This window comes from Bombus flavifrons, chromosome 7 (assembly GCF_040668555.2).
Source record: "Bombus flavifrons isolate JBK064 chromosome 7, iyBomFlav1_principal, whole genome shotgun sequence".
Taxonomy (NCBI): domain Eukaryota; kingdom Metazoa; phylum Arthropoda; class Insecta; order Hymenoptera; family Apidae; genus Bombus; species Bombus flavifrons.
Genome location: NC_138448.1, coordinates 11,447,456 through 11,473,733, shown reverse-complemented (window position 1 = coordinate 11,473,733; position 26,278 = coordinate 11,447,456). Strand labels below are relative to the sequence as shown.

General features: G+C 48.9%; 1 protein-coding gene across 2 annotated transcripts in view; it reads right to left on the bottom strand.

Annotated features, from left to right (window-relative positions):
- The window catches only part of Tmtc2 (Transmembrane O-mannosyltransferase targeting cadherins 2), a 215,086-nt gene that overhangs the window by 159,893 nt on the left and 28,915 nt on the right, over nt 1-26,278 (bottom strand). For both annotated transcript variants that reach the window (XM_069117039.1, XM_069117038.1), the window contains exon 3: nt 5,649-7,252. In XM_069117039.1, the coding sequence (XP_068973140.1) occupies nt 5,649-5,734 (86 nt within the window). In that variant the 5' untranslated portion in view covers nt 5,735-7,252. The remainder of the gene's footprint in view (nt 1-5,648; nt 7,253-26,278) is intronic.

Genomic DNA, 26,278 nt, shown 5'->3' with positions numbered 1-26,278 from the left:
ATCTTCGGAGCACGTTTCCATCAACGACAAGTTGTATTTCATGGGCACCGTAAGACCCTATCAAGGCCAAGAGCCCGACGATAAATAATCTCTCTGCCCAACTGCTTGTACTCTTTCTGGCGCGATAAAACGCATCGATCCAGGGCCATTCTGTCCCGCAGGATAAATGCTCGTCGACCGGGTGTGCACTGGCCGAGCTACACCCTCTATCGCATCGCACGGAATGGCACAACGCTGTGCAGCTTTATTCGTTCACAGTGCACAGCGTCGTCCATCCGCGCATACATAAGCGCCACGCTGTTGGACGGCACGAATAAATAAACCGATATTCCGGTGACGGAATTGCAAGAATTTCAGCCCGCGGCCAAATGACGAGATCCAACCGGCAGCTGCGCCAACCGTTCACGCTCGACAACGCGTTCGTGAACGACTCTTTGTTTCGACCCTTCGCGTTTGTTCGTTCGCCGTCAGCCGTGCCATCCCACGCGATCATTCTATGAATGACTATTCCATCATGGGCTCCTTGATTACCGGTCGATGCTGGAATCGAGAGTGAAGAATTAAAGATACGGGTGCCAGCTGTACGAGATGTCATATCGAGGGGGAAACAATTTCCACGGTGACGAGTTCGCCGAATGAAAGATGTTATGATACGATGCGCGGACTGACTGCTCGCGCGGCATATCGCAGGAATGAGTGAGAATGAGCGATAAAAGCCGATTGATTTCTCTTAATAGGAGCACGCCGATAGAATAGAGAGCAATGCATGTGACAAATAGCTCGAATTTGTCATCCGTAGAAAAAGCATTGTTATATCGGAGAGCAATCGATTTGTACCAGTCATCGTCCGCTATAGTTCTAAGAACTAGGCAAGCGAGGCTCGTCGAAACCGTATGACTTAAAGACACGCGACTTCGAACGATCTTAGAAATGCCCGGGAAAATTCATCCGTCTTCAACGGCAGATATCGTTGCTGCAAAAAGCAATATTAAAACATCACGGCGTACGACCAGATTTTTGAATTCCGTCGCCTACCATAGCTCACCTGCACGCCAACTCTCTTTCCGTCGAGCTCATCCTGAGAGCGCGCTCATCCTGCATTGTCAGTCGCAGCTGACAACGCGAGTGGAACAACGAGCGGATTTGCATGCGATCCAAGATCTATTACGCGCGGCCAGAAACGCTCGCAAGCGGCACGGCACATTTTTCTCTCTGTGCCTCTCTTTCTCTCGTTTGCATTCCGTTTTCAGCCAGCGTCGACCGATTCGATTCGAAGCTGCGCGCGCTACCAGGTTAATTTGAGTGGAAATCCTCGTTTCGGCCCGCGTCCCGCTCCGCCCCTACGTTACACGCACGACCGGCCAAACGATGCAATTTTTTAATACTCTTGGATGACCGGCCGTTACAGCAAACAGGCGGTAGACGACGCTCGCTCGTGTTTTCCATGCGGCGAAGGTTAAACACGATGTAGAGAAGTAGCCGTCTTCCGTTCCGGGAAACCAGCGACCGTAATTTCTGATATTGCTACGCGTAATTGATTATCGGGAATTATCGATTCGAGCGGAGCGTACACGGGATGCCGCCGTCATTTTCACAAATGTAACGGACAAAGCGGGGGAACGGTGTATGGATTTGTCAGGCGCGAAACCAGTAAAACGATTCGCGGTCCCATTGATGAAATGAAACATTTTTCCGTAATGTTTGGCTACGAAGAGAAATTATACGAATGTGGTAATAGGATGATGATGGTGATGGTGGCGGTGGTGGTGATGGTGGTGGTGGTGGTGGTAGTGGTGGTGGTAGTGGTATTGTAACGCGTTGAACCGATGGAAAACGAGCGTTCGACGTACCGACGGGAAACGGTCGGGTGTAAAACGAATGTACCGTGAAATAACAGACTGCTCGAAAAAAAGGTTTTAAAAGAGCTTAATTCCATTATTTAACGAAAACATAAACACACACGCGCTCGTGGTCCACGCAGCGACGACGCACTGGTTGCGCGTTGTTATTTTCTCGATACCCGTGATACCCGTGTGCAAACGTGTTTAAACAGTTCGCGTAACACGTTTCCCTGGCACTCCATTCCGCGAGTAGACTTTTTTACGGATCAACTGGGAACAAAAACACTTGGAAAACAACCCGTTTGGTAATCGATTTCGATTATTTATACGCGCGAGATTGTACTCGTTTCCAGTTGGAAAATACTACGCGCTTTCTATGCCTCGTGCGCTCTCTCTCTCTCTCTCTCTCTCTCTCGTTTTCTTTCAGTTTCCGTCGAAAGACACGAAATACCCGGTATCAACAGCTTCGTCAATTATTTACACGTTGTTCGCTACAAAGACGCGTACGTCTTCTAAAAAGTCCGCGCGAAACTGAAATAGTAATGCTGTGGTTTACATTTGTTGCGACCGAATTGCGCTCCACCGTCGAATGCTGCTGCCGTATTATTCACAGGCATCGCTGCGAGGCAAAGAGAACTAAGCCTCGAGCCCGCTAACTTTTCTTATTCCGAGCTCGTAGCACGTTGCTGCGAGCGTCTCTAAGTGCAAGCACGCCCGGCTGCATATCTCGGAAATGCGTCGGTTTACGAGATTAGGACTCGACTAGACGAGAGGATAGAATGTAACCGAAACTTTTTCCCTCGTTCTCGTACATTTTATCCGGCGGCCGTGCTGGTCCTCTTGGTCTTTTCGCGCGGTTACCATCGTCCTTCCCTTCATCCCCGAGTTCCTTCGCGGTGACCGAAAAAAAAACGCTGGGCAAATAAATATAGTCAGGCCCCGTATTCTTTGCTAAGGTATTGTGGCCGGCGCGACGCAGTAAAATACGATGCTTTTATTATCCCATGAGTTTTAGCATGGCGCAACGCGGCCAGAATAAACTCTCGAGACGGGGTAAACTGCGGGAGTAAAACCTTTGCGCCCAGGCTAAACCAGACGGGATCTTCGGATCTCGTATCTCCTATTTATCATACAAACTTTTCTTCATTTTTTACCCGACCTGACACCGGGGGTTACCCTTCCGGGCTCCGATCCGGCAGAAATGGCGATGGATTTGGCGCGATGAAACCGATCCCCCGATACAAACCAACACGAACATCGTACGGTACGTCGTATCGCGTCGGTGAGTCAGAGCCGACAGAGAGAAAGAAATTTTTAGCCACGTGAAACGTCGTTGGGCAACTTTTTGCGATTGTCGCGATGCTAACACTGCGGCAAGGGAAGAACGGAAACGGGAAACGAGCAGGAAAACGGTGAAAAACACAGTCGGGGATGAGAAAGACGAGGTTAGCGCGAGATAGATCGCGCGAGGACGTGAAAACGAAAAAGAGAAAGATGGAGGAGACCAGGCAAAAAGGGCGACGATGGAAACTCGGCTCTCGTTCATAACTGGACTCGACTTGATTATGGTCGCCACGAGCGCATTGGCCGTTTTAGCTTTGGCGGTTGCATCGAACGAGGTGGCCGCTAATGGGCCGGATATGGGTGAAAAATTATCTCGGCTTAATGCTGGCGCCCGTTTTTCGTTATTAGCCGGCATTTTAAGGTTCTGTAGAGAGTATCGTGGCGGGAGACGACAGTTCGTCCAAAAGAGAGAACGGTAATGAGAAAAAAAAAGAAAGAGGAAGAGAAAGAAAAAAATTGAGAGGATGAGATATATCAACGACCTCGCTGCTACATCTCGTTCGTAGGTTGACCGCATTGAAATTTATTCAGCGATTAAACGTTTGATCGTCGGACCAACCGGTACACGCAATTCCATTAGAACAGGCTGGACGGTTGATTTCTAACGCGAACCCCGGAATAAACTAATTCGTACGATTAGCCGGTAGCCGCGTTATTCCATTACACTGGGTCCAACTATTTATAACGAGAATCGGTGTGTATCGAACGACAAGAAGTTCCGGCTGTCTGCTATTTTCGTTAAATGATACATTAAATCCGAAATACGTGACTAAATGAAATAGATAAAAATGCCGATAAAACATAGAAATACGTTGCATTACAAGGTCACGATCGAAGTTTAAAGAGAAACAAACCGCTGTCAGCTATCAGAAATGTTCGATATCCCGCTCTTAATTATAAAACATCTCCAAGCGGCCAAATTCTTTCACAATGCCAGCATGATCTAAGCAATATATTACGAAATCACCCCCTAACTATTTCATGATTTATCAAACTCCGTATACACTTAAGAGGGGTGGCAATTGATCGTATCCGAATCGAGCCGATTCGGCGATGCAACAAAGACCAGCCGCGCGGTTCTTACGCTCGAGAGCTTATCGTCGAAAATGCAGGCGAATAAATCGGCGCGTTATCGGCTGTACTGTCAATGGGTGGAGAGAAGTTATCGGCGGTGGACCGTTGCACCCCGTGGAACGTTCACGGAGGCGCGCTCGCGCGATAACGATGCAACAGATTCCCATCGATGACGCCAGAAGTACGTAATCGGGCTTGGTTCGGTGAGCACACCGACCTCGCAGCTGATCGACCCGCAACTACGATGTCCCGGAGATTACGGGATACTCAATTAAGGGATTCGGTATCATAGAATTCAAGAGCTTCGGATTAAGGACGCTTATCGCAAGAGTAACTTCAGATTATACACCGCCGTGTTTCGTCGTTGCATCCTGCGTGTCGAATTCTATCTATTCGGCCGCGACTCTTGAATAACATCGCGAGTTGTAGCAATTATTCGCACCAAGCAGCGCGTTATAGGTTTTCTAATGGCTGGTGAAATTCCGAAGCGTCCAACGAACGTTGCTTTTCCATCGAAATTCTGTAGAGACGAAAGAACAGGACGAGATACAGGAATACCGTGACTAGTGCAATCGATGCCAGATACTATCGCAAGGTAACTAACTTTCGATCATGAAAACGTATAATTTCAAAACGACTGTACAAAAACAAGTAACGCTAATGCAGCGGCATATGATTTGCGTCCTGCTACCACCGTTAGCGTAGGTAATTAGTAATATCTGATTAACTAAACCGGAATGGAATCGGATTAAATGAAATCGGAACGCAAATCGCGGGACCTCGTAAATCAGCTTATCCAGCTGCGACTTGTCCTTTATTCATTGTGTTTGAGCTTATTTGCAGTTACATTCTACATTTACCGTCTATTGCTCCCGTGCCGATAAATATCCTATCATTATCGTTGTCATTAAACAGCCTGCCGTACCCTACAGTTGATGATTAATTTTAAATCCCCATAAATCACCTATTTAAATCGTTCGTTCGCGCCGTGACAAGCGTTCGATGACGCGTGTTATTTGATGAAAATTCACGAAGGCCGATGCCCTGGCCCTGTCTATATCGTTGTCCTAAATTCGAGATTCCAGCTAATCTATTGCTCGCCTTTGTATTATTTACGAAAGTAAGAAAAACAAGAGTAGAATACACGCGATCATCCTAATATGTTTACAACCGACGATGTAAATAGACTCGAGCAACGAAGCTTTTTCTCTCGCCTGCAATCGAATACAATGAAACGGGAACAACGCATATATCAAGATTCCTATCTAACGTTCGAATGTAACTATTTGAACGCATTAAAATATACGTCGATATACCAAGGAACGTAAGGCCACGAAACAAGGTCGAGGTAAAGCAACGTGTAAAAAGAAAAAGTGACAGTGAACTCACCGATCATCGTAGACGAAACCCGCTTGCAGGGTGTTGCAGTAGAGGGCCGTGGCGACGAGGGCGCAGGCTACGGCTAGGATATCCATGTCACATCGTGGCGAGGACGGTGGCGGCGGCAGCGATGTCGACGGTAGCGGCGGTGACCTCTTAACTTGTTGCACGTCCGCGGGCCTTCCTCCTCCACCACCTCCACAGCCCCTCCTTTTCCACCTCCTGGCTCCAGCGGTTCGCCGTACGGCGGTCGAGACGTCCGCCGGACGGTCCAGCGACCGCCGCTCTGACGCCTGCCCGGATGTATCTCGCCCGGGACGAATGTCGCTGACACGTCGCGAGAAACGAGCCAGTAATCAAGCCGCGGCTTCGTCGTGCCGTGACGCGCGACGTAAAACGATCTGATCGGCCGAATCGTCGGTGATGCTTCGGAGACGACGTTCGAGAACGCGCCTCTAACGCGGCTAACTCGATCGTCAATGGTCGTGACGTCAGACCGTCTGTGGAACGGTGGCGCGGAGCCTGGACATCGGTGCTCGACGCGCCGGATTTCCGGGGAACACGCGACGGAGTGATCGCGGATCCACTGGCTGCGTATTTATTATCGTCCCGCGCTCCGAACTCGCTCCTACCTTCCAACGTATTCTCCTCGAGTTTCTTTCTACCAATTGTCAGCGAACAACCACTCTCCGCGACACTTATCTCGACGATATCACTGGTTGACCGATCGCGTTCTCCGTTTGATCACTGCTGAACGCGACTCGAATCGCGATCACTCATTGGAAATCGAGTTTACGTTAGATTACGATCGTGCGACGTTCCACGTCGAACTGCGCAATTTCCAGTCCGTGCCGTTTCAACGATTTTCGTGCAATGTTATTGTAATCGAAAAGCAACACACGCGACCGCTTTCCTCGCCGCGATAAACAGGACTGGTGCGACGCGACAAGGTCGGTCACCATTAACGATGTGTTTTCGGGCCGAGATTCACCCGACGGTTTCTCCCGAACGAGCTGGCGAGAATGATACGTACAAGAGGGTTTTCTAATTGTAAGAGAAACAGTGAATTCCGTATAACCGCGACGCGGCGCATGTTCCGAATGCGGAACGCCAACTGTCGCGCGCCCCCCGAGGACGAGCGCTTTATAGAAGCGGGAGACGGGCATTGATCGGACAGGCGCTTGCGCTTGCCCGCTTCTCTGCTCTTTCTCCTCCTCTTGCCTCCTCCTCCCACCTCCTGCTCCTCATCCTCCGATATGCTTCCTGGTCCTCCTTCGCTTCTCTCTTTCTCTTCTCTCCTCCTCTCCTCCCTCTCTCTCTCTCATCCTGGGCTCTCTTCTCTGCATGCTTCTCGACAACCTTGCCACCCACTATCTACGACCGGCCGCGTGCACGATGCCGACCACGACCACGACCGCGACCAACGGACTAGATTAACCGCAACCCCGACGACGCGACGTTGCTGACCGATAGCTGGCCTTTTAGAAAATGACGCGCAACGTCGTCTACGGATCCTCCGCAGCACGCGACGCGTGCATCTATGAATTCTCGTCTTAGACTTTTTCGAACGTCTTGCGATATCGCTAGGTAGATAACAGTTGACTGGAGACACTCTGCAAGAATAATAGTTACGTGTCCGCCTTTAGTCGTTGAATCAGAAGAATGCTGATACGAGATAGAGAAAAATGGGCGCAACGATTGTAATCGCGCGAAGGAAGAAAAAGATGGATGATGAAGGAGAAAAAAAACCGCGCAGACAACAGGTGTTAAAGAGATTCAAGGATTTCTTTTCTCCGCGAGTTAGATCGCTGGTCCGCAGGTTGGTATCGCGATATTAAATAGGGTTGCCGTGGCTTGTAACGTGCTCTCTGTCCCTCGGTGTTGCTGTTTCAGTCCTCTGCACCCTCAAATTACCACGATTAATCACTATAGTCGCGAATAATTAATTGCGCGCAAGGGGCTGCGTGAAGCGTACATTCGTCATGAGTATTGTTTTAACCGTTGCAGTTGCGCTCGGTGATAGTATACTTAGCCGTGGCGTACACGACTGCACCCATCTCTCTTCGAACGAAAGACATTCTCGCGGAGTTTTCAATTAACCAAATGAATGTGCTAAATATCGTCCTTTGCATCGGATAATGTGTTATTCAATTGCAACGCAAATTATCCGTACCGTTTTCCGCGTTACCTGCGCGTAATCCTCGCAGTACCGCATGGCCTTTATTCAGCAAACATTCAACGCGATTCAATAGGGGTGAATAAGAAAACAGCGTGCCCGTTTTATATAATCGTTAGAGTCGTTGCATCGATCCCCTTTCGAAATTTTATCATAGCTATTCGACGATCGCGCGTGTATCGTTTCGAAGCTTTTAATAAATAACCGCGAACAAGTTAACGTTAAACACGAGCGTGCTATCGATCCGCGATTAATATTAAACAGGTGTGGACAATGAAACGAGCTGAAAAAAAGCAATCACGAGAGAACCCCTAATCAGCCTGCTTACCACTTAGCCCCCTGTCACATAAAGCACGACACATAAACGCGCTGGGTAATGAGAGTCGATCGAAAGTCAACGAAGGGACCAGAACGGACCGTGGGTAAACAATTGTGCGCACGGAATGGGCATCGGCCGATTATATAAAGGAAGGAAGGGTCGAGTGTATGAGGCGACGTGTATTACGCTGCACGTGCACACCATCCCATTGGAACCACTACCCTCCAAATGACCTTTGTCCACCTTCTTTCTGTTCCTCGTCCTCGTGACCCACGAGCTCGATGAGGGATCGCTCGCGAGTATCGACGCTACTGCACGAGTCACGAACATACCGTTTTTGCCAACGAGATATCTGTCTATAGCTTCAAACGCGTCGTGTCATCGCGAAATATATCGTAAAAACACGTTCTCCTATTAAATTCGAATATAATATATTCTCGCGAAGGGTCACGTAACACCTGCACATGTTCCCTCGTAATTCGCACGAGCTCGATATCGACGCAACCGGCGCGTGCTGAATCGCCACAACGATCGCGTAATCAATTAGATAACGAGTCTTATACCTGGCGGCTTAGGGGAGAAAAAATGTTTCTAGAGTTGGAAAAAAAAATATTACCTTCCGTTGGCCGTAATATAAACGAAGCGAGCGTGTACATCGCGACGGGGCACGACACAGCTGTGGGGCTGAAGGAGGCAGAGAGCGTACCGGAGACGTGTGGCGGCGGTAGGTCGCGGTGGGATGTGTGCGGCTAGGCTACCCTGTTATTTGTCCCACGCGCTGGCAGATTAAGATAATGGGCTAATGCGGACCCTCCGCGCGGTGTGCTGTTCCCGGCGACCGATGGTGGCAGCTGGACATCAGTATGTCGGCGGGGGAGGAAGGGTAGAGATACGATGACCGGCGACCACGCGATCCTCCCGGACAAGCCCGGTTATACGCGCCTCGTTGCGAATTATCGTGCGAAGTAATCGCGGGGCATGCGCCCTTCACGTCGGCCTCCACCGCAACCAACTCGCTCGAATCGAAAGCAACTCGACAGACGACTGTTACATGACACGGCTGGCCTATTACGACTCGTACCCACAAGGGCACCGAGTCTCAATTGTCGTGCTAAATTTAGATTCTAACTACTTGTTCCGCGTTTTTCATTGGCGATGAGACATTGTCACGGAAATACGTCGGATAGATGGAAAGATCCTCGAACGATTGTTCCGACGACTGTTTTGAATATTTGCATGGAGGTACAACGATGGGACGTAATTGGTAAAATAGACGCTTGATCCAGTTTTCTCTTCTCTTTCCTTTTTTTCTTTTTTTTTTTTTTTTTTTTTATTTATTAGAGAATTCACCGAAACTAAGAGCTAGTGGATATGGCGAAGTTTAAAGGACACGCAGGTTCTGTTGGCTACAAGTGCACGGATTCACGCGAGATGAAACCGCCCTCGAGAGTTTCACGCCTCTTACGCTGGCTTAAAAACTGTTAGAGGTACAAAAAGCTTTTTCCGGAAGCCCGTGGATTTAGATTAAAAAACTTAACGAAGGAAAAAACACTTTTGTCTCTTTGGTTATTAAAATGGTAGAGGTTCTATGGAAACCACCAGCGTGTCGGCGGTTGGAATCCACCGGTGAACTTTAAAACAGAGGCAACATTTTCGATCTTGTTGCCGCGGCGGTCAAGCACGACAGTTTAATCGCAGAAAAAAACTGTGACTAAATGGATCTACCACGGTGTGTACTACGATCGTGCCATAAAAAAGGAACACGCGTTTCCACTTAAAGGAACAAGGGTCGCCTGCGATTGTTCGAAACGTCGCTACTTAGAAACGTTTCGTACGATTCGTATCGTCCGATCCGTTTCTCAAATCGCTTTTCGCGACTTTTACGCCACGCGGCTTTCATCCCACAACGGCGATAATACCTAAATAATTCGAGCAATTTCGGGCATTCGAACGCATAGATGAGGTAACACTGACGTCGTTAAGGACGAGTCGTTAGCAATCGGTAACGCGGTTTCCCAATTATTTGCAGCCACGTTGGAAATCGAATGCCATTTGATTTCGCTGCAAGGAAATTAATTCTGATGCGACCGCGCCGGATCGCATGCGCTGGAACGTAAACTGGGTTGCGCTCCAGGCTGAAATGGATGATCGACGGAGGAGGGGAGAATAATAGTGGAAAAAGATGGAAAAAGAGTGACCCGATGGATTTGACGGTTTCGATGCCGATAACTGTACGACTATAGTAATCCTACCTGTTACTTCGTTCCGTCACCTTTTAGATAGCGAATTACTAGGCGAAATTTTGCAGCGAAACGATCTCGAAGAGGAAATTGGTATATCGGGTAGGATTATGTTGGCTCACGGTACCCTTCGGCACGCAGTACCGCGTTTACGATTTACGCTTGAAATAGAAATTGAATGGTAGCGAGTGGAAATAACTTTTAGTAAACGCGAAATTAACGAACCACGGGTGCAAACGTGAGTTAACGAAACGCGTATCCGAAATACGTCGTCCGATTAGAAACAATTTTCGGTGATCAACGAGTTGGTCGTTTGGTCGAAAAAGGTATGACACGTAACCGTTGCATCGGTGAAGTTACATGGACAGCCGGACACAGCATGTTGGGGGAAAAAAAAGTCAAGCAGAAACAGAGAAATACGTGGTGGGAATTCGAGTACGTCAAAATACAATTTGACGCGCGAATTCCACAGAACAATAGAGAAAATACTGTGATTTCTAAATAAAATTCTATAAAGGTTGACGAGCTCGTAAATACTATTTCGGGCGTGAAATTCGGCCGAAATACTCATCTTGGAGCAAACGATCGGATTCTCATGGCGCGATTCGCCCGAGCCCCCTGAAATCCTACAAGCTCCCATAGTCGACGATATTATATAGGCGTCCGCGGACAGCGTTTTAATCGGCGAATTGGTACGGGCGGGGAAAAGAATTGCTCGGTAACCGGTATCAACGATAGTGATTATCGATCGACACGCGCATTTTCGACGTTGGGACGAGAGAATAGAACGCGCCCGTGGCTCGTCCTCGTTGCCTATCGAAACTGCCGCGTTACCGCGTTGCCGAGATTTTTCCGATATCCGTGCCGCGGGCTGTGCGAACGCGGAAAATTCAACGCCATTATTCGAGCACGCTGTTGCCGGAACGAGCAGAACCGCTCGTTCGTTCATTCGTTCGTTCGTTCGTTCGTCCGCTTGGTCCCCGTGTGTACGCGTACGCTCGGACGCCGTTGTAACTACAACGTTCAATGTTGTTAACAACTGGTATCAAGAGTAGGTTCAACACGACGCTGTGAAATCTATGAGGCCTTGTCGCTGACACGGCAGCGCGCGTTTTCCCGTCCACCGCAAGAGCGTCGTTTTCCCTTGAATCGAGACGATCTAACCGACCCGAAGAGGCCACATACCAGCCAAACGCGTCCAAATCGACAACGAAATTCGATTTATCATTTCCCCGGCGAACCCGACAGGTGTTTCAAAAATACGTGCTATTGCCATCCCGTGGATGCCTGCACGTCGAACGAGGATTTGTACGATGCCAGATTCGACGTTTTCTAAATCGCATCAACCGTTCCGCGAGTCGACACCAACGCGTTATGCTCTTTGGTATTTACTTCCTCCTGTTTCTCTTAGACTACCAATGGGAGAGAACTAAGACGGATGTGTCGAGCAGTAAAATATCGGTGACACCGTTTCTCGATCCGCCGACTGTACCCGCGAAGATATTCAAAAGCTGTGAATCGACAACGAATATAATCGAAGCAAGAGCCGTTTAAACCCTCTTTTCACGGTTTCTTCGTCGTTGGTGTCATATTCGGACACACGAGGACCCTCCTTCCCTTGTTGCCGAGCGAGCCGATATTTCATCGCAATTTTCCGCACACTCATCGCCGCTCGTTCACGCGGTCGTTGGCTCCACCGTATTCGACGAACAAACGGCTTCGAGCTATTCTTCGCGCTTGCGAGAAAGGGGACGTTGATCGTGACTCAACGTCCTCGGTTCACCGACGACGATCACGGAAAACCGAACAAACGACCGACTCTGATTCCTGGCGCTGGAAATCACACAGCAAAACGGGCCAGCTATCGAGCTGCCGGCGCGACTTCTTGCTGTTCTCAGTTCGCGTTTCCACTGTGCGCTCGCACCTTTCGTGCCAAACGCACGAACGCGCGCAAATGAATGGCGCGGGAAACCTCCGTTATGATTTGCTTTGTTCGTTACATGACATCCGCGCGAGATACCTGGAACGACCAAGCCGGACTTCTTGCAAATCTGCACCCTGTAGCACGCGCGGCGCGCACCCTACATTCCACCGCGGTCGTCCGTGACAGCCAACAACAGGTATCCACTGTTCTTCCGCTTGATCCGTGTTACGCTGCCGGACCATTGACTTTTTGCCGAAAGTTCCTCTGTATTGCGAATCCCATTCGTGTTATAATTTTGTCGATGAAAATTCGGTGCCGAGCCCACGATGGTCGAATAATGCATTTGTTTAGGAACGGCCTGGATTAACGCCGATAATATCCGCAGTTAATTAAACGATAATTGGTAATGATTTACTGGCACAGCGCCAAGCAAATTTGATCGAGGTGTGTAATACGGGACAGTAAAATCTGGACGCTGACAGCGATCGTTTGTCGGATTACAGCTATCGCTGCATTATGAACACTTTCGGGGTCGTTTGTAATTAATTCGCGTAAATCATTGAAAAGATGAGAGCCCGCTCGCGGTTCATCAGATCCTTCGTTGTCGCGTGTAACTGAATAGCATAGAATATAGAAAGCCGCAAGAACAATGGTAAGAAGTGGGACGCGGACAATAAAGTACGAATCAAAGAGGTTATTTACGGAGACCTATTTTCGCCTATGACTGCATCTTTTTTCGAATTCCACGCGATATAGAAGCTTCGCGGCACTTATCGATTTCCGAGCACCTTTGTGCCGTCAACGAACATGACGGTGAATTAAATATTTCCACTACAAGCTGGAATTGGTCCACCCGTTCAATCCTGTTCCATTAAGAAACACCGAGGGGCCAGAAATCGATGAGACCGTAAAACGCTGCCAGACCCTTTAATTCGAAGGATCGAATTTACCGGAGGCGAACGCAAGGAAGCCGAGAAAAAGGTGTCTCGTTATATGTTTGAAATGAACGTGTCTTTTAACGTTCCCTTTTTCCTCTCGGCGAACCTTTCCATCCACTGTGAAATTCTGCGAAATTTCTCGCTCGCGGTTAAGCTCTGCATGTTTACTGACGCTGGAGAATATTTCTTCGAACACTGCCCTATCAGAGAGCTTGATAATTCCTGCTCTTGCGGGTAAGAAAACACGGCGGCTACGTGGGAAACCAACAAGCAGGTCAGAAGTGGGAAACCTGTTCCATCGAAGAATAGAAAGACCACGTTGTAAAAAGGTAATCCATACACAATGGCACGGAAAATTAATTTGGTTATCAAAGTGCGTATATCCCGTTTCCAGCAATATCGACTTCATTACCAGCGAAGAGGTTAATTAATTTCCTGACAAAATTTAATTAATTGAACGAGCGAAAATTTATTCCCCGCGTGCAACTACCACGGATATCCGCCGCGTGCACTATCCCAACGATATTGCGTTCAACCGATACTGTATATACAGAATTGGCATCCGATCGCGCGTAATCTCGTTTCGTAATCGGTTGTCCGACGTGAACCGAAGAACAGAAAGAAGAGGGAAAGGGTGAACGAAGGGAAAATTGCGAAAAGCCACAGCGAATCGCATTTGTTGGAAAAGTTTCCCGGTTACAACGACGGCTCAATAGCAAGGCGCTATTCCCGCAGGAGAGACAGCCCTTCTCTAACGAGTAGTGTAAAATGCTCTAAAGCGATTCCGGTAATCGCCAGTCGAAAATTCTATAAGGCAACACGAGTCCTCTTTCCACTCGTTCTCCGTTCGTGGCTTTACAACAGCTGGTCCGTCGAAAACTCCACCGGGAAAGTGGTGCTCCAAAGGGGAAACTGTGGGCTTTGCGTTCGTACACATCGACCGCCTTCGAACGTGTTCTCGTGCATTCTAATGTATATACGCCTGCGCGCGCGCATGTGTGTGTGTGTGCGTGTGTGGGTATGGAGAAACAGAAGAGAAAAGGAGAGACGGGAGAAAGTAGGGAATTCGAGCCGAAACGAAGGAGAAACGGAAAGGGAAAGGGAGAGAGACGAGAGATGGCTCAGTTTCCATCGAGCTAGAGAGCAAGGCATTGTTCGTCAGCCGACGGATAACCGGAGCAAAGGGTGATATGTAGGGTTGAATGAAGCGGAGCGGGACAGGGGGAACACTGGAGAAACGAGGGGTAGTAGAGAAGGAGGCCGATTAAACCATTCCTCCAAAGCAACCACTCGCTCTACTCGTGTCCCTTCTTCCTCAGGCATTGTCCTACCGGCAAAGTTTCGGCCATCTGCGACTGCTTGTCTTCGTGTATGTCTTTGTCGTTCGACCAAGTGTAACAAAGTTGGATGCAAATGCGTCCTCCAAAGGAAGAGCATCTCCCAACGGGGAGAGGGACGCGGCTTCGTGGCTTTCTTCTTGCCGGTACACCAGATCATTCTTCTCGGTGTACAAGCCAAAGCGACGACTAATGCCGGACAGAAGTTCGAACCGCGTGCTGCCCGCCGGGAGAGAGAAGCTTTGGAATGAAAAAGCAGTCGCCGCTCAAAGACGATTTGCCTGGCGTGGTACGCGGCAAATAAAGCCAGGGTGTTCGTTTAATTAAATTTCTAAGACAACCGTGTGTAAATTAGCAGGCGGTCGAGACGTCTCTCCTTAAAGGGAGCTTAATGAATAATGCTGTACATTAAAAAAATTACTCTCTCGTTTGCGGAGCGAGACGTTCGTTCCACGCTACAGAGAAAAAACGGCAGGCGCACGGACAACGCCAAAATCGCGTGTGTGGCGGCTCTAATTAAACAATTTATCCGAAAGGCTAACAATTGCGTGATAAATGTAACAAATCTCAGTGGGTAAACGCGCCACGTTATTACGTATCTTGAATGGAAATGCGTGACAAAGAAAAGCGAAGACATTTACGATGGCCTGTAAGGCTGAGTGAACGGAGACGGAGAATCGAGTTGCGAATACAACGAACAGAGAGTGAGAAAGAGAGACGGTAGTCGGGACGAGAGAGCACTGGCCCGACTTGTTGAGCACCATCTGTCGTTGTGTCTCCACCTTTCCATCGCTGTTGCAACCGTAAAAAGTCATATCTTCTGCTCTAACGTACTTGCAGCCCGTCTCCCCTTGAAACGGTCAGAGAGGCTGATGCAGATAAAATACGAGCGCACTCGTTTTGCGCTAAAAAATGTAAACAAGCGCCAGCTGACGCCACTTGTAGAAAATCCAATAAGACGATCCGTGGTTTTCGAACTGACAACCAGCTCCCTTTCTCGTTTAAGAGGACTTATCTCGGCTTTTTGGTCACCTGGCGAGCTTAGTAGACGACGGTGGAAATAAAGACGCGTACACAAGCGAAGCGGAAAATAGAAAAGGGGGTAGCCGTGCGAGAAAGAGCAGAATGCAGGAGAGGAACGAAACGGAGATAGACGATTTCTTCCATAATAGGATTCCATAGTTTACCCTATAAAACTTCGGCGGAAGGACGCGTACGCACAGACTCACTTTCTCTGATTACGTGAACTTGGCGCGACTCGTTCGCCACTACGCTCGACCTTCTCTTCGTCTCGTTTCCATTGATTCTCCGCTTCTGTCGTGACGGCACAATTAACACGGGTAATCCAGATGTAACGTTCTCGGAGCTGGTTTCAGTTTCGAAACAGCTTCCGCGGTAACGAGAGCGACTCCACCTAGCCTGGAAAATTGAAGTTGTTCGACCAATGTCGAAGTACGAACCACTTCCATCGTCGCCTAACGATAATTTCCCTAGCGAAATTCCCGATATACCGACGATTAGCTCCTCTCCGCTCCGTACTAAAATGTGCATGGAGAATGGGAGCGACCTTCGGCTTTCGCTGAAATTCTATCAGCCGCGAGTGTCATTCGTCATAACGTGAATCACGACGTCGCGTCGGGTGAACAGTGATATCCTGTTTCTAGCTGGTGGCGCGCTATGGAGCGACGATTCCATGTACCATAGAAAATTCGATATGGTTGCCCGCCAGAGCCATTTCTTAGCTGCAACATGCACCGATAATGGTCAACGTGTAACGTCTATCGCGTTCTATACGCTCTAGATAGTACGCCGAGCCACTCAGCCCGAAGGTACACGGAGTCTCGTCGAGTTACTCGTAAGTGGCGGATGTCATTTCAATCCACTATTCGATTACGCCGACTCGCCTTACCTTACCGCTGGCTTGCTCGTTAACCGGTCTCTCCTTTTATTACAACATACTCTCTACGTACGCTGGGTGTTAATCCGGCTATCGCGAGGCAAACAGCTGTTTCGTCGGAACGAAGAGTATATAATTTATTTAGTATTACAATATATTTGTTAAAATTTAACAAATTGCGTTCTACGACCGTGGAAACGATCCCACGATACGAATACGAATCAACAGTCGCGTAGATATTTTTCTAGAAAGTTCGCGGTATCCTCGGATGCAACGGAGTTGCAGAAATCATATTTACGGGAAATCGTCTAAACGAAGGATGCTTCTCCTTAATCGTACGCGAATCGTCAACCGATTTTCATGGTAAACCGAAACTTTGCTAAACCCGTGGAAAACGTACTCGTGGGTTGAACGGGAAGCGACGTTTAACTCTCGCCAAGTGTACCGGTATGCAAACTATGGATCGATCGTGGACCAATCTACGCGTATCGATCCGACGTTCGTTCCCAATGAACTCGTTGCGCTGAGAAATATTTGGCGGAGGTGACGAAAATGTTTCAAGACCGTTCGTTGCGTTTTTTATCGAATTAAACGAGTATCCGTCGGTCTCTGATTTTATCGGAAAATTCGGCGGCGAAGCCAACGAGAATTATCTGAATTCTTCCGTGATCGTCGTTTGATGGACAGTTGTAAACGTCGCGTGATTAAATTACAGGGGAAAAAATGAATTTCCCGGTGAAATCCGTATCGAAACCGTGTCCCCAAAATTTCAAGCGTAATTAACAATTATGTAAATGTTTCCCTTTCCGTCGCATTTACCATGTGTCCATCCGTATAACTGACATCGGGAACGCTGCAATTGCGTCTATTTACCCCTTTAACGTCGTTGTCTCTTTCCCACGTCCGTTCGTCCATCTTCCTCTAGTCCGTCGCCTATCTGTCTCTACCTATCCCTGCCAATGAGTATGTGTCAGGGACCATGAGATCCTTCGGCCCATTAGTGTCCATGCATACCGATCCCAAGATCGAGTGGTGCAATACGGAGCCACTCGGCACAAATGAGCCTGTCGTGTCTGGATAATACCAAGTGCAATATTCGGCCTGTCGCGATAGATCATTCGTTGCACGCATACGTCCTCCACTCGACACACGCACGCGTTCCTCTCAAGCTCGGTGAAACGCAAAATATCGCGGACACCGATCGCGCGTATGAAGGACGATTCGATTGACGAGCGACGAGTTTCGAAACGATGCGACACGGCGGGCATCGAGTTCGTCCGATCGACGCAGGACGATACTACTTCAAAACTCGACACGGTCGTATCCCGCCGTTACTCGTTCGCTTCGTGTACTTCCGTGTCTGTCCTCGCGTATCTGTTCACCACACGAGAAACCAAATAGGATCGTATAATTATACGTCTACTCGTAAAGATGTTCGCGGACCAACTCCAAAGAGATCGCATCAATGGGATTTAATCCGACCTATAGGTTCGAACGTTCATGCACCTTACGAACGATGCATCGGCTGCTTCGAACGAAGCGCGCTTTAAGTAACATTCCGTTCGTGCTGGTTCTTTCTCGTGGGAAGATCGAATCGCGAGCCGCTATGTCGCGCTCCCGGGTCGAATGCGATTCTTCGGCCGTTTACGACTAACGTATCCGACACACGTAGCGTGTACGTGTCGCGTTCGACTCTCCGCTCTCTGTCGCTCTTTCTCGCTCTCTCCCTCTGTTCCTCGATTTTTCCGTTGTCCCTTTGCTCCTCTGTATCCGGGAGGTTTCAACGTGCACGAGTCATTTGCCACGTTCGACGGAATACGAGCGACTAGGCGAAGACCGGGCACGATGACATCCCGACCAGCCGGTGCGTGAAAAATCACGTTCCCTTTATACCACTACGCAGATTTCTTCTGCCATTTCGTCATTCCCCCCACGACGCTATCGCGGCGACATATGGCAAAGCGTCGCGAGGTCGATGAGCGCGCGCGCGCATCATGAATACGTCGAATACCTCGAACTCGGATAACTCGAGTTCACGAGATCACCAACAAGGCAGCAAACACGAATATCGTTTCCCTATTAGCGTTTCTCCATTGTTAATCCCTTGTGTGTGATACGTTTCAACGATTATTTCGGTAACAAAGCGCGAGCTTAACAGGCAAAATCATGGAAGCTTCGCGTAATCGCATGCATCAGGCTCAGGATCTCGTCCAGGTGAAATTCTTTGGGCTGTAGGCTGTGCACTCTGTAAAGGGTAATTTCCAAAAACTCGCTGAGCGGATACGTCCGAACAACAACAGGAACAGAGCGTAGTTCGTACCACGAATTTCGCGTTGCGATCCTCCAGGCAAACATCGTTCTAATAACACGTGCTGTCTCAATTAACTACTTGCAATATTCCTTTGCGTGTAATTACGATTTTAACTTGAAACGGAATAGCAAGCTCGGAGGGAGACAAAGGTAGAGAAAAAGAAACGTGAAACGGTCGTGAAATATAACGAGAAACGGAATGGCGACGTCAATGGCAGTGTAGAATTTATATTCCGGTCATTTATAATATTAATCGCGTTATCGAGATGACAAGGCAACTGCGTAATAGCGCCATTATGGGCGAAGCGTCGAGGTAATTGGCCCGAAGAACGATATCGGATACATGGACTTTTGGCATGCGGTGAAGCATGACCAGTTTGGTAATCCGTTAGGCCTACGGCCGCTGCTTGTGCGGTTTGCTCACGAGCTTCCTCGGTATCCGAAGCAGCGGATACCAAAGACGTCTATACGTCGTTTCGCAGCCACCACGAAACCCCAGAAGCATCGAGCTGCGTCGTAACGCTGTCTGTTTCGCGTAGGTATTAACGACACCCAGCCCGGCGAGGAGCGATAGGACGTAAGCTGTGAAATATTGAAATGGGATTTTTGCGACCCCCTGGGACTCGGTCCGGCAACCGCCGCCTACACGCCCACACGCTACATGGAAAATGGGAATATAATGCGATTGGACGAAGCTGGAGTTCTCCCTTCGAACCGGTCCACCAGAATCAAGAAAATTCGTTGTTCCACCCTTATCGCGGTCCGCAGCGAACGTATTAGGAAAGATCGCAAAAGGGAATGGTGGCACGATAGGTGTCGAATAATTTGTTCCCGCACTATGGTCGTTTGGCGAGTCGGCAGTGATTCGTAACTTTGATGCTGAGCAAATGTGACGGATGTTGAATTTACGGTGAAAGAGGGATGATACGTATTTACCATTCCGAGGGTAATATTCGAGAATCAATCGGCAAAAGGAGCTCGGTAAAGCTGAAACGCATATTCAAATTCATCTGGAATTTGCCGATCGTTTTCACGAACCGATAGACCTTATTTAATCGTACGAGGACAAACTTCTCGGTATTATCCGAAACGGTACACACGGATGGGGTATCCGACATCTTCAGCGGATCGAAAAATAATCGTTTCGTTTATTTATCGTGAATCCCCAGAGCCTTCGTTATTTTCCATTACGCAATCGCAACTTATTTCAATCCTATTTCAAAGTCGGCTTATCCACGACTTCTTCGCTCAACGAGTTTGCAGAAAGAAAGGACGCTATTTTCTATCTCGATCGAGACTAGTCTATCCACGTGAAACATTCTCGGCTAGGATGAATATCATTTCGACCATCGAAACAGCAGCGCACGTGTAATTCGTAATTGCGGTCGGTGGTCGCGGGTCGCGGCTTCCAGCCTGGGGAATAATTCACGCGCGAGCGGGTCAAGTTTTATCGCGCAGGCTTGGTCAAGCCAGCATGTGCTATCGTCGGTATGCTCTTCCATCGTGGAGGATCGAGGGAAAACTGGTGGCAAGCATCGTTCCGTACCCGCCCCCCGGTTCGCCCGTAACTCGCCGCTGTTGGCGCGGGTATTCGCGCTTGATTCGTGCCGCTAGCGGAGTAAAACGCAAAGTTATTCGGCCGCCTTGCCAAATAGGCGATCTAAATGCGTTCAACCGAGCAGAAGTGGTAATACGTTACCGGTTATTGCCGGCGGCAGCATCTTGCCGCGGGCCAGCCTCTCCAGAAGTCGTCCAAGAAAGGCGGCGATGGGGTGGGTTGGTTGGAACACTATATGATACAGTGGAGGCCAAATATGCCGTGGCTCCGCGAATCGCCACCAATTTCGAAGCGGGCAGAACGCGCGCGTCAAATTAACCGAGGGCGAGATCCTCTTCCACGGTCGGTTTCGGAGAGAGAACGAGAAAGGGAGAGCTGGGAGGGGCGGATGAGATCGGGCGAGCAGCCACGAGGAGCTGGTGAATTTTTCCGCGTCAAACGATTTTCCAGCGGTCGAAGTTTCGGCGAGTTGGCAATCGCCTCGAATCTCTCCTAGCGGCGCGTTTAACCGGGCGCGTCGGGAATAATCGGGAGGATATTACGTTGAGGCTTTTTTGAAAAATGGTAGGTCAAACATAATGGAGCTTCCATGAAATTTACCTTGCTCCCACGCCACGAGGGGATTTTTTTATTAGATTTAATGGCCGCACGCGAAAGTAGGACGATCCATATTATCGGAAATAGCCAGCCCTTTTACCCCGGCGCCGATATACGCTCGAACCGTTCCCGGATCGACGCACCGCCGTTCGATCCACACCCCGTAAAATTACATTCAATGAACGAAAAAAACCAATGGAACGTGCATCATTGGAATTTTCTCGAGAGGAAGCGGTTTACACGAAATCAGTGCTCGTTGGCACCGAGAAACTCAACAACGACGCATGGGAAGAGGAGATACGTGTGACAAGCGCGAGGAACGGTCGATAACCGAAAAACTAATATCCAATACGAACCACCGATCGCAACAACCGTTTCAATATCCAATGCCGAAAATACAGCGGAAACTTGGGAATCCTGCTCGTCGTATCGAGGGTGTGAGATAGCCGAGTTTCTCGTCGCGGAGCGGACTTATCGCTTTCAACAAAAACGCATAAATCAGGTCGAGTCGTGTTTCGCGGCGATCGTAACGTGTGTTCTGGGCAAAATAGAGAGAGGGAGAAAGAGACAAGGAGAGAAAAAGAAAGGGATCATAGAGGATGGTTGGTAACATAGTTGGTGAGCAGAAGAGAAAGGGAAGTCATCGATCGGCAGCCCCCTGTCTTGGTTGGCGCGATTCGACGAGGCGTGCACTCGCGCTCGTATTCATATTCATATTTCAAAACTCGCATCCACGGCCCATTGTACCGTTGAATACGCTATGCAGAATGCGTCGCCTAGCGTATAACGTTGCGGCGCTGCAACCGCCTTCTGAATTAGTAATAGCGCGCTGACAACGGGCCCGTTCCTCTCAGTGTTCGCCACGACCCTCGTGTTGCCCGAATGCCTACCGCGACAAACGCAATTTGCCTCAGATATTAATTCGGCTAATGGATTACGCGTTAAGCGTCGCGGAACGATGCCGCACAGTCGCAAACGCGGCTCTCGCAGCTGTTGAAAATGTTCTTGCGTCGTACGCTTACACCCTCTTTCCACTGAAATCTCATCACTGAAGCTGCTGATTCAAACAAGGACGGTCTAATCTCTGATTAAACTTAAGTGGAACAAATTAGTACGATGACCTGGATACGTTCCACCAGTAGGCCGATCGGTTCTTTTTCTCCTTCCAACTCTAGTGGTATTTCGGAAACAGCGGTATAAGTCGAGTGACGCTGGAAATGGTCGGGTGTACGATGGATGAAAATTTAGAACGCGACGAGCTGCTGCTGGCGCGCCGTGAGGGAATTATTCGCGAATATGGAACGCGCCGCCTGTACGGACACAATTGTCTTAATATTCAAAAAGACAGGGATGCATTTTTAAACGCGACTACCGTCGGCGTTGCGTCCGTTCCTCTTCCATATTCTCCTACCCCTATCTCCTCTCGGCCGCGGCTCCCATCTGCGCTAGAAGCTCGCAATTACGACACATTCGAGGATCTCTCGAGATAAAAAGAATTCTGGCTACTTCTGAGAGCAGCTGGATCGTTGGCGCTCTCACGTAGCGCAATTAAATGACATAGAACGGAACCGCAACGGACCAAGTGGGTACACGCACGTACACTTTCTCGCGAGCACATATATATATATATATATATATATATCTTATATATATATATAAGTTGGTACAAAGTAGAAGGTGAAGCCAAAGAGGGAGCGAGAGAAGAAAGGAGGGAGAAAGGGAAGGCAGGAATATACGGCGGTGCTAACGAGGCTCCGAGGATCGAATCAAGACCGAATCTCCGCCGCTGATTGACCAGGGCGAATCCTGGAAAGGCGGAAGGCTAATTAGCTAGCCGGATTTCTGTACGTGACCCGACAACGAGATCCCGAGACGTGGCGATTATGGTTGCTCTGAGCGTCTTAATTTCAAGCTCTATAGGGAAACCGAGAAGGATAGAGGCGAGCATTATGCCCGCAATGGCGCCGGTCAAATTTCTCTTTGAGCTCGACCAGCTTCGCCTCTGTCTCCCCTTTAAATAGTCCTCTAACCATCCTGAAATTCATCTTCTCCGATATTCCCTTTGAGTACTATAACTAGGTGCTACTTAAGCAGAACAATTCCTGCCACAACATAGAAGGCATTCGACCGATATCACTGCGAAACACTTTGGTACATTTCTTGTCGCGAAAGTCACTCGCTACTCTTCGGTTTAATTGAAACATTTCTAACAGAGAAACGCGATAGTTTTAAAAAAATGTCCGGTGTCGTATTATTTTCTTTACAGGTGGTACAAACGAACTCGAAACAAACCGCTCTACAGTTACGAGCGTTCGTAGCATTAATTAATTTAAAGAGAATTTGTCTAGTTGCATAGAAACATCCCGACAGGAGATGAGCGACGACAACGTGTTCGTCCGTACTTTCCCTTTGATCTCGCAGCGTAACTTGCCCCTTATAAAACTTTTGTAATGTCTGTGCACGGTATTTTCTGGTGTATTATTAGTAAACTCGTGACAAAAGAGCAAGCTTATTATAACATTCGCCAGCCTTTTTTCAGCGGCTCGTTACCAGCTTGTAATCTAGAACCGCGTTTCGCTTTAATACGGTAACGCATCGTTCCCTTGGTAATTTTCGTTTCAAGATGCCTTCGCACACTTATTTTCGTTTGTTATCGACACTGCCGAGTACGCTCTTCGCGATAATTGTAGCTTAATTCGTCGTATCGGTGAAAATTTCATTGCGGGATGGATATACAAATTTCTGCTCGGCAGTCGGCGCGTTAAAATATTCTCCAATTAGAAGGCTCTCGACGAAGCGCGAGGGGAGCGAATATGGGAGCCGAGAGGATGAAAACACTTTTCGTGTCATCAACGCTGATTCGATTTCCTGCCGTTGAAGGCGATACAATTAGATGCGTCGTTTACAGCGCTGTTAACATCAACAGCAGTCCGAAGGAAGAGGACAGAGAGTGAGAGAGAGGTAGAGGGAATTTAACGAACTCTTGGAGTCGCATCTACCGGTGACCAGCGAACGCGAAACGCTTAATTAACCCATTCATCATCGTCCGCGCGGGACTAGGACGACCACGAAATAAGCCTAGCCAACTGAAGCCGAGCTGTGAACGCAATGAACGTTCACATACGAGCTGCTAACGCGTCTCTGCGTGCATGTTGGCGCCACGTATACGTGTGAACGAACGAACAGCCGTGGGTAAGATCGCGCGAATCCACGGATGTGGTATAATTACGCGAGGTAGCACGAGACAGGTCGACTGGCGCAAGAGAGAGGGAGCAAGGGTGAACGATGGAAGGAGACAGCGCGAGGATCGAAGGGAAAGGGAGAGAGTGTAGCTTGCAAATTTGGTGCGATGCGTGCGACTCGTTGAATCCAATTCAACCGACTGAAATATAACGCCCGTCGATTATTGCAGAGGATACACGTGTACGTATACACGTGACTAACGTATACGCGAGCAACAACACGCGTGCATGCCGAGTATTAAAGCCGTCGCGCACGCACACCAGAACACCAGACGGTTGGCAGAGCCGTCGTGTCGCGTCGTGCTCTCGGTGTATGGCTACTGTCGGCCAAGCAATCTCTTTCCCCGTGGAGAGTACGCAGGTAATTAGCCAAGCTCCACTCTATCGTCGATTCAAACTACCGAACCGGTATATACACGAAGCAGGTCATTAATTCTGCTGCAGTCAAACAGTGTCCACGTTGCGATCCATTCCCCGTGGCCAGGTACACGGCGCGACGCTACGGCGCACGGTTTCTGCCGATTTGTACGCGCGTCCCCTTCATTATCTTTATTATTTCCCTATCGGTTCGTTATCTTTATTATTTCTGCATCACGGAACGTGCGCGCGCGCAACGTTTGCCAGCGAAGGCTGCGGATTGATTGGCAGTCAGCGCGCTGGAAAACAATGCCAGGTCCGTGGAAAAAGGAAGGTTGATTTAATCCCATTAATCCCGACCAAGTCCTCCGGTGACGCGTCAGGTTGTTATTTTTAATGCACGCGCCTCGCTCCCGGGCCTGAAATCAGATCGTCGACGCGGCCGCGCCGTCGCTGGTTGTATTCGATGCAGCGACGGTATTATTTCGCGTGTGATAAACAACTTTCGCATGTGGAAAAGGACGCGCGAATGCACGCTATGGAGACAAAGTTCTTCCGGGCAAACAACAGTTTCGAGAAACTTTAGGTGGAAAGAGGACGAAAATCTGTGTCGAAGATCCGACGAAACCTAGTCTCGGCTGTATCTTACGAGTGTTTCAAAGAAAGACAACCGGTGCCAACTGATATGAGAATCGAGGTGGTCCGGTGAATAGAGACTCGACGTTCTATTGGCCCGATAATTTGATCGGCGATAGATTGACAAAATAGCTACGTTGCTAGCCAGACGAAAAGACGATGCCACGCGACGATACCAACCACGAGATAAAACGAAGTTTCTCTTCGGTCCTAGTCGGTCTCGATTAACCGCGATTCTTCCCCGCTCTTCTCTCTTTTCGACGATTTTCGTTTGCTCTATCTGAAACTTGTACCGCGGCATTCCAGTTAGAGTATTTTGAATGCGAGCCGCAATGCATTTCGCGTGTACGAGGAAACGTAACCAATGGAACACGGACATCCTATATTATTACGATCCGACGAGTTTGCACCCTATACGGTCGTGGCAACCAATTCCAATTCCCTGCTCAGGCCAACGTGACGGCCGGCAAATAATTTACGAATAATGAGGACGCTACGTGGAACCCGGCCAGATCTCTCTGCACCTACGTGTAGGTGGACGCGCGATACGTAGTTAACTGACAGATTGTGAACGTACCAGGCCCGAACGTGATCAACCATGAAATGCGCTTATAAATTATTCCATGCCTAGCTTCCAGCTGATATAGAATACATCGATACGTCCGGTGTTGCGTTTTACAAATAATCTACGATACGAGAGCACTGGGATTTCTTGCATAGCAGATCGGTAACGTGTGAACCACGGATCTATCGTAGGATAACATCGTGTATGATACCGCGTCGACGAACCACGAGTATGGAATTATTGCAAACTGTCGAAGGGCATCGCTACACCTACCGTTTCCGCATCGCATTTTCAGAAACTTCGCGCGACGTCTGTCAATTTTCAAGCGTGTTTTCGCGCCCGACAAGATATCCTTTTCTTTCGCCTCGGAGTTTTTAAAATGTCCATCACCGTCCTTCTGACCGATTTACTTTGAAAAACCGAAATTCTGCTTGACACCTGTGCGCGCGGTGTAACGGCTGGATGGAAAAACGCAACGGCGAAGGGAAAGCTGCCACCGTTTGCATACGCGAGTTTTATAGCTTCCTTCCTTTTCCTCTACGC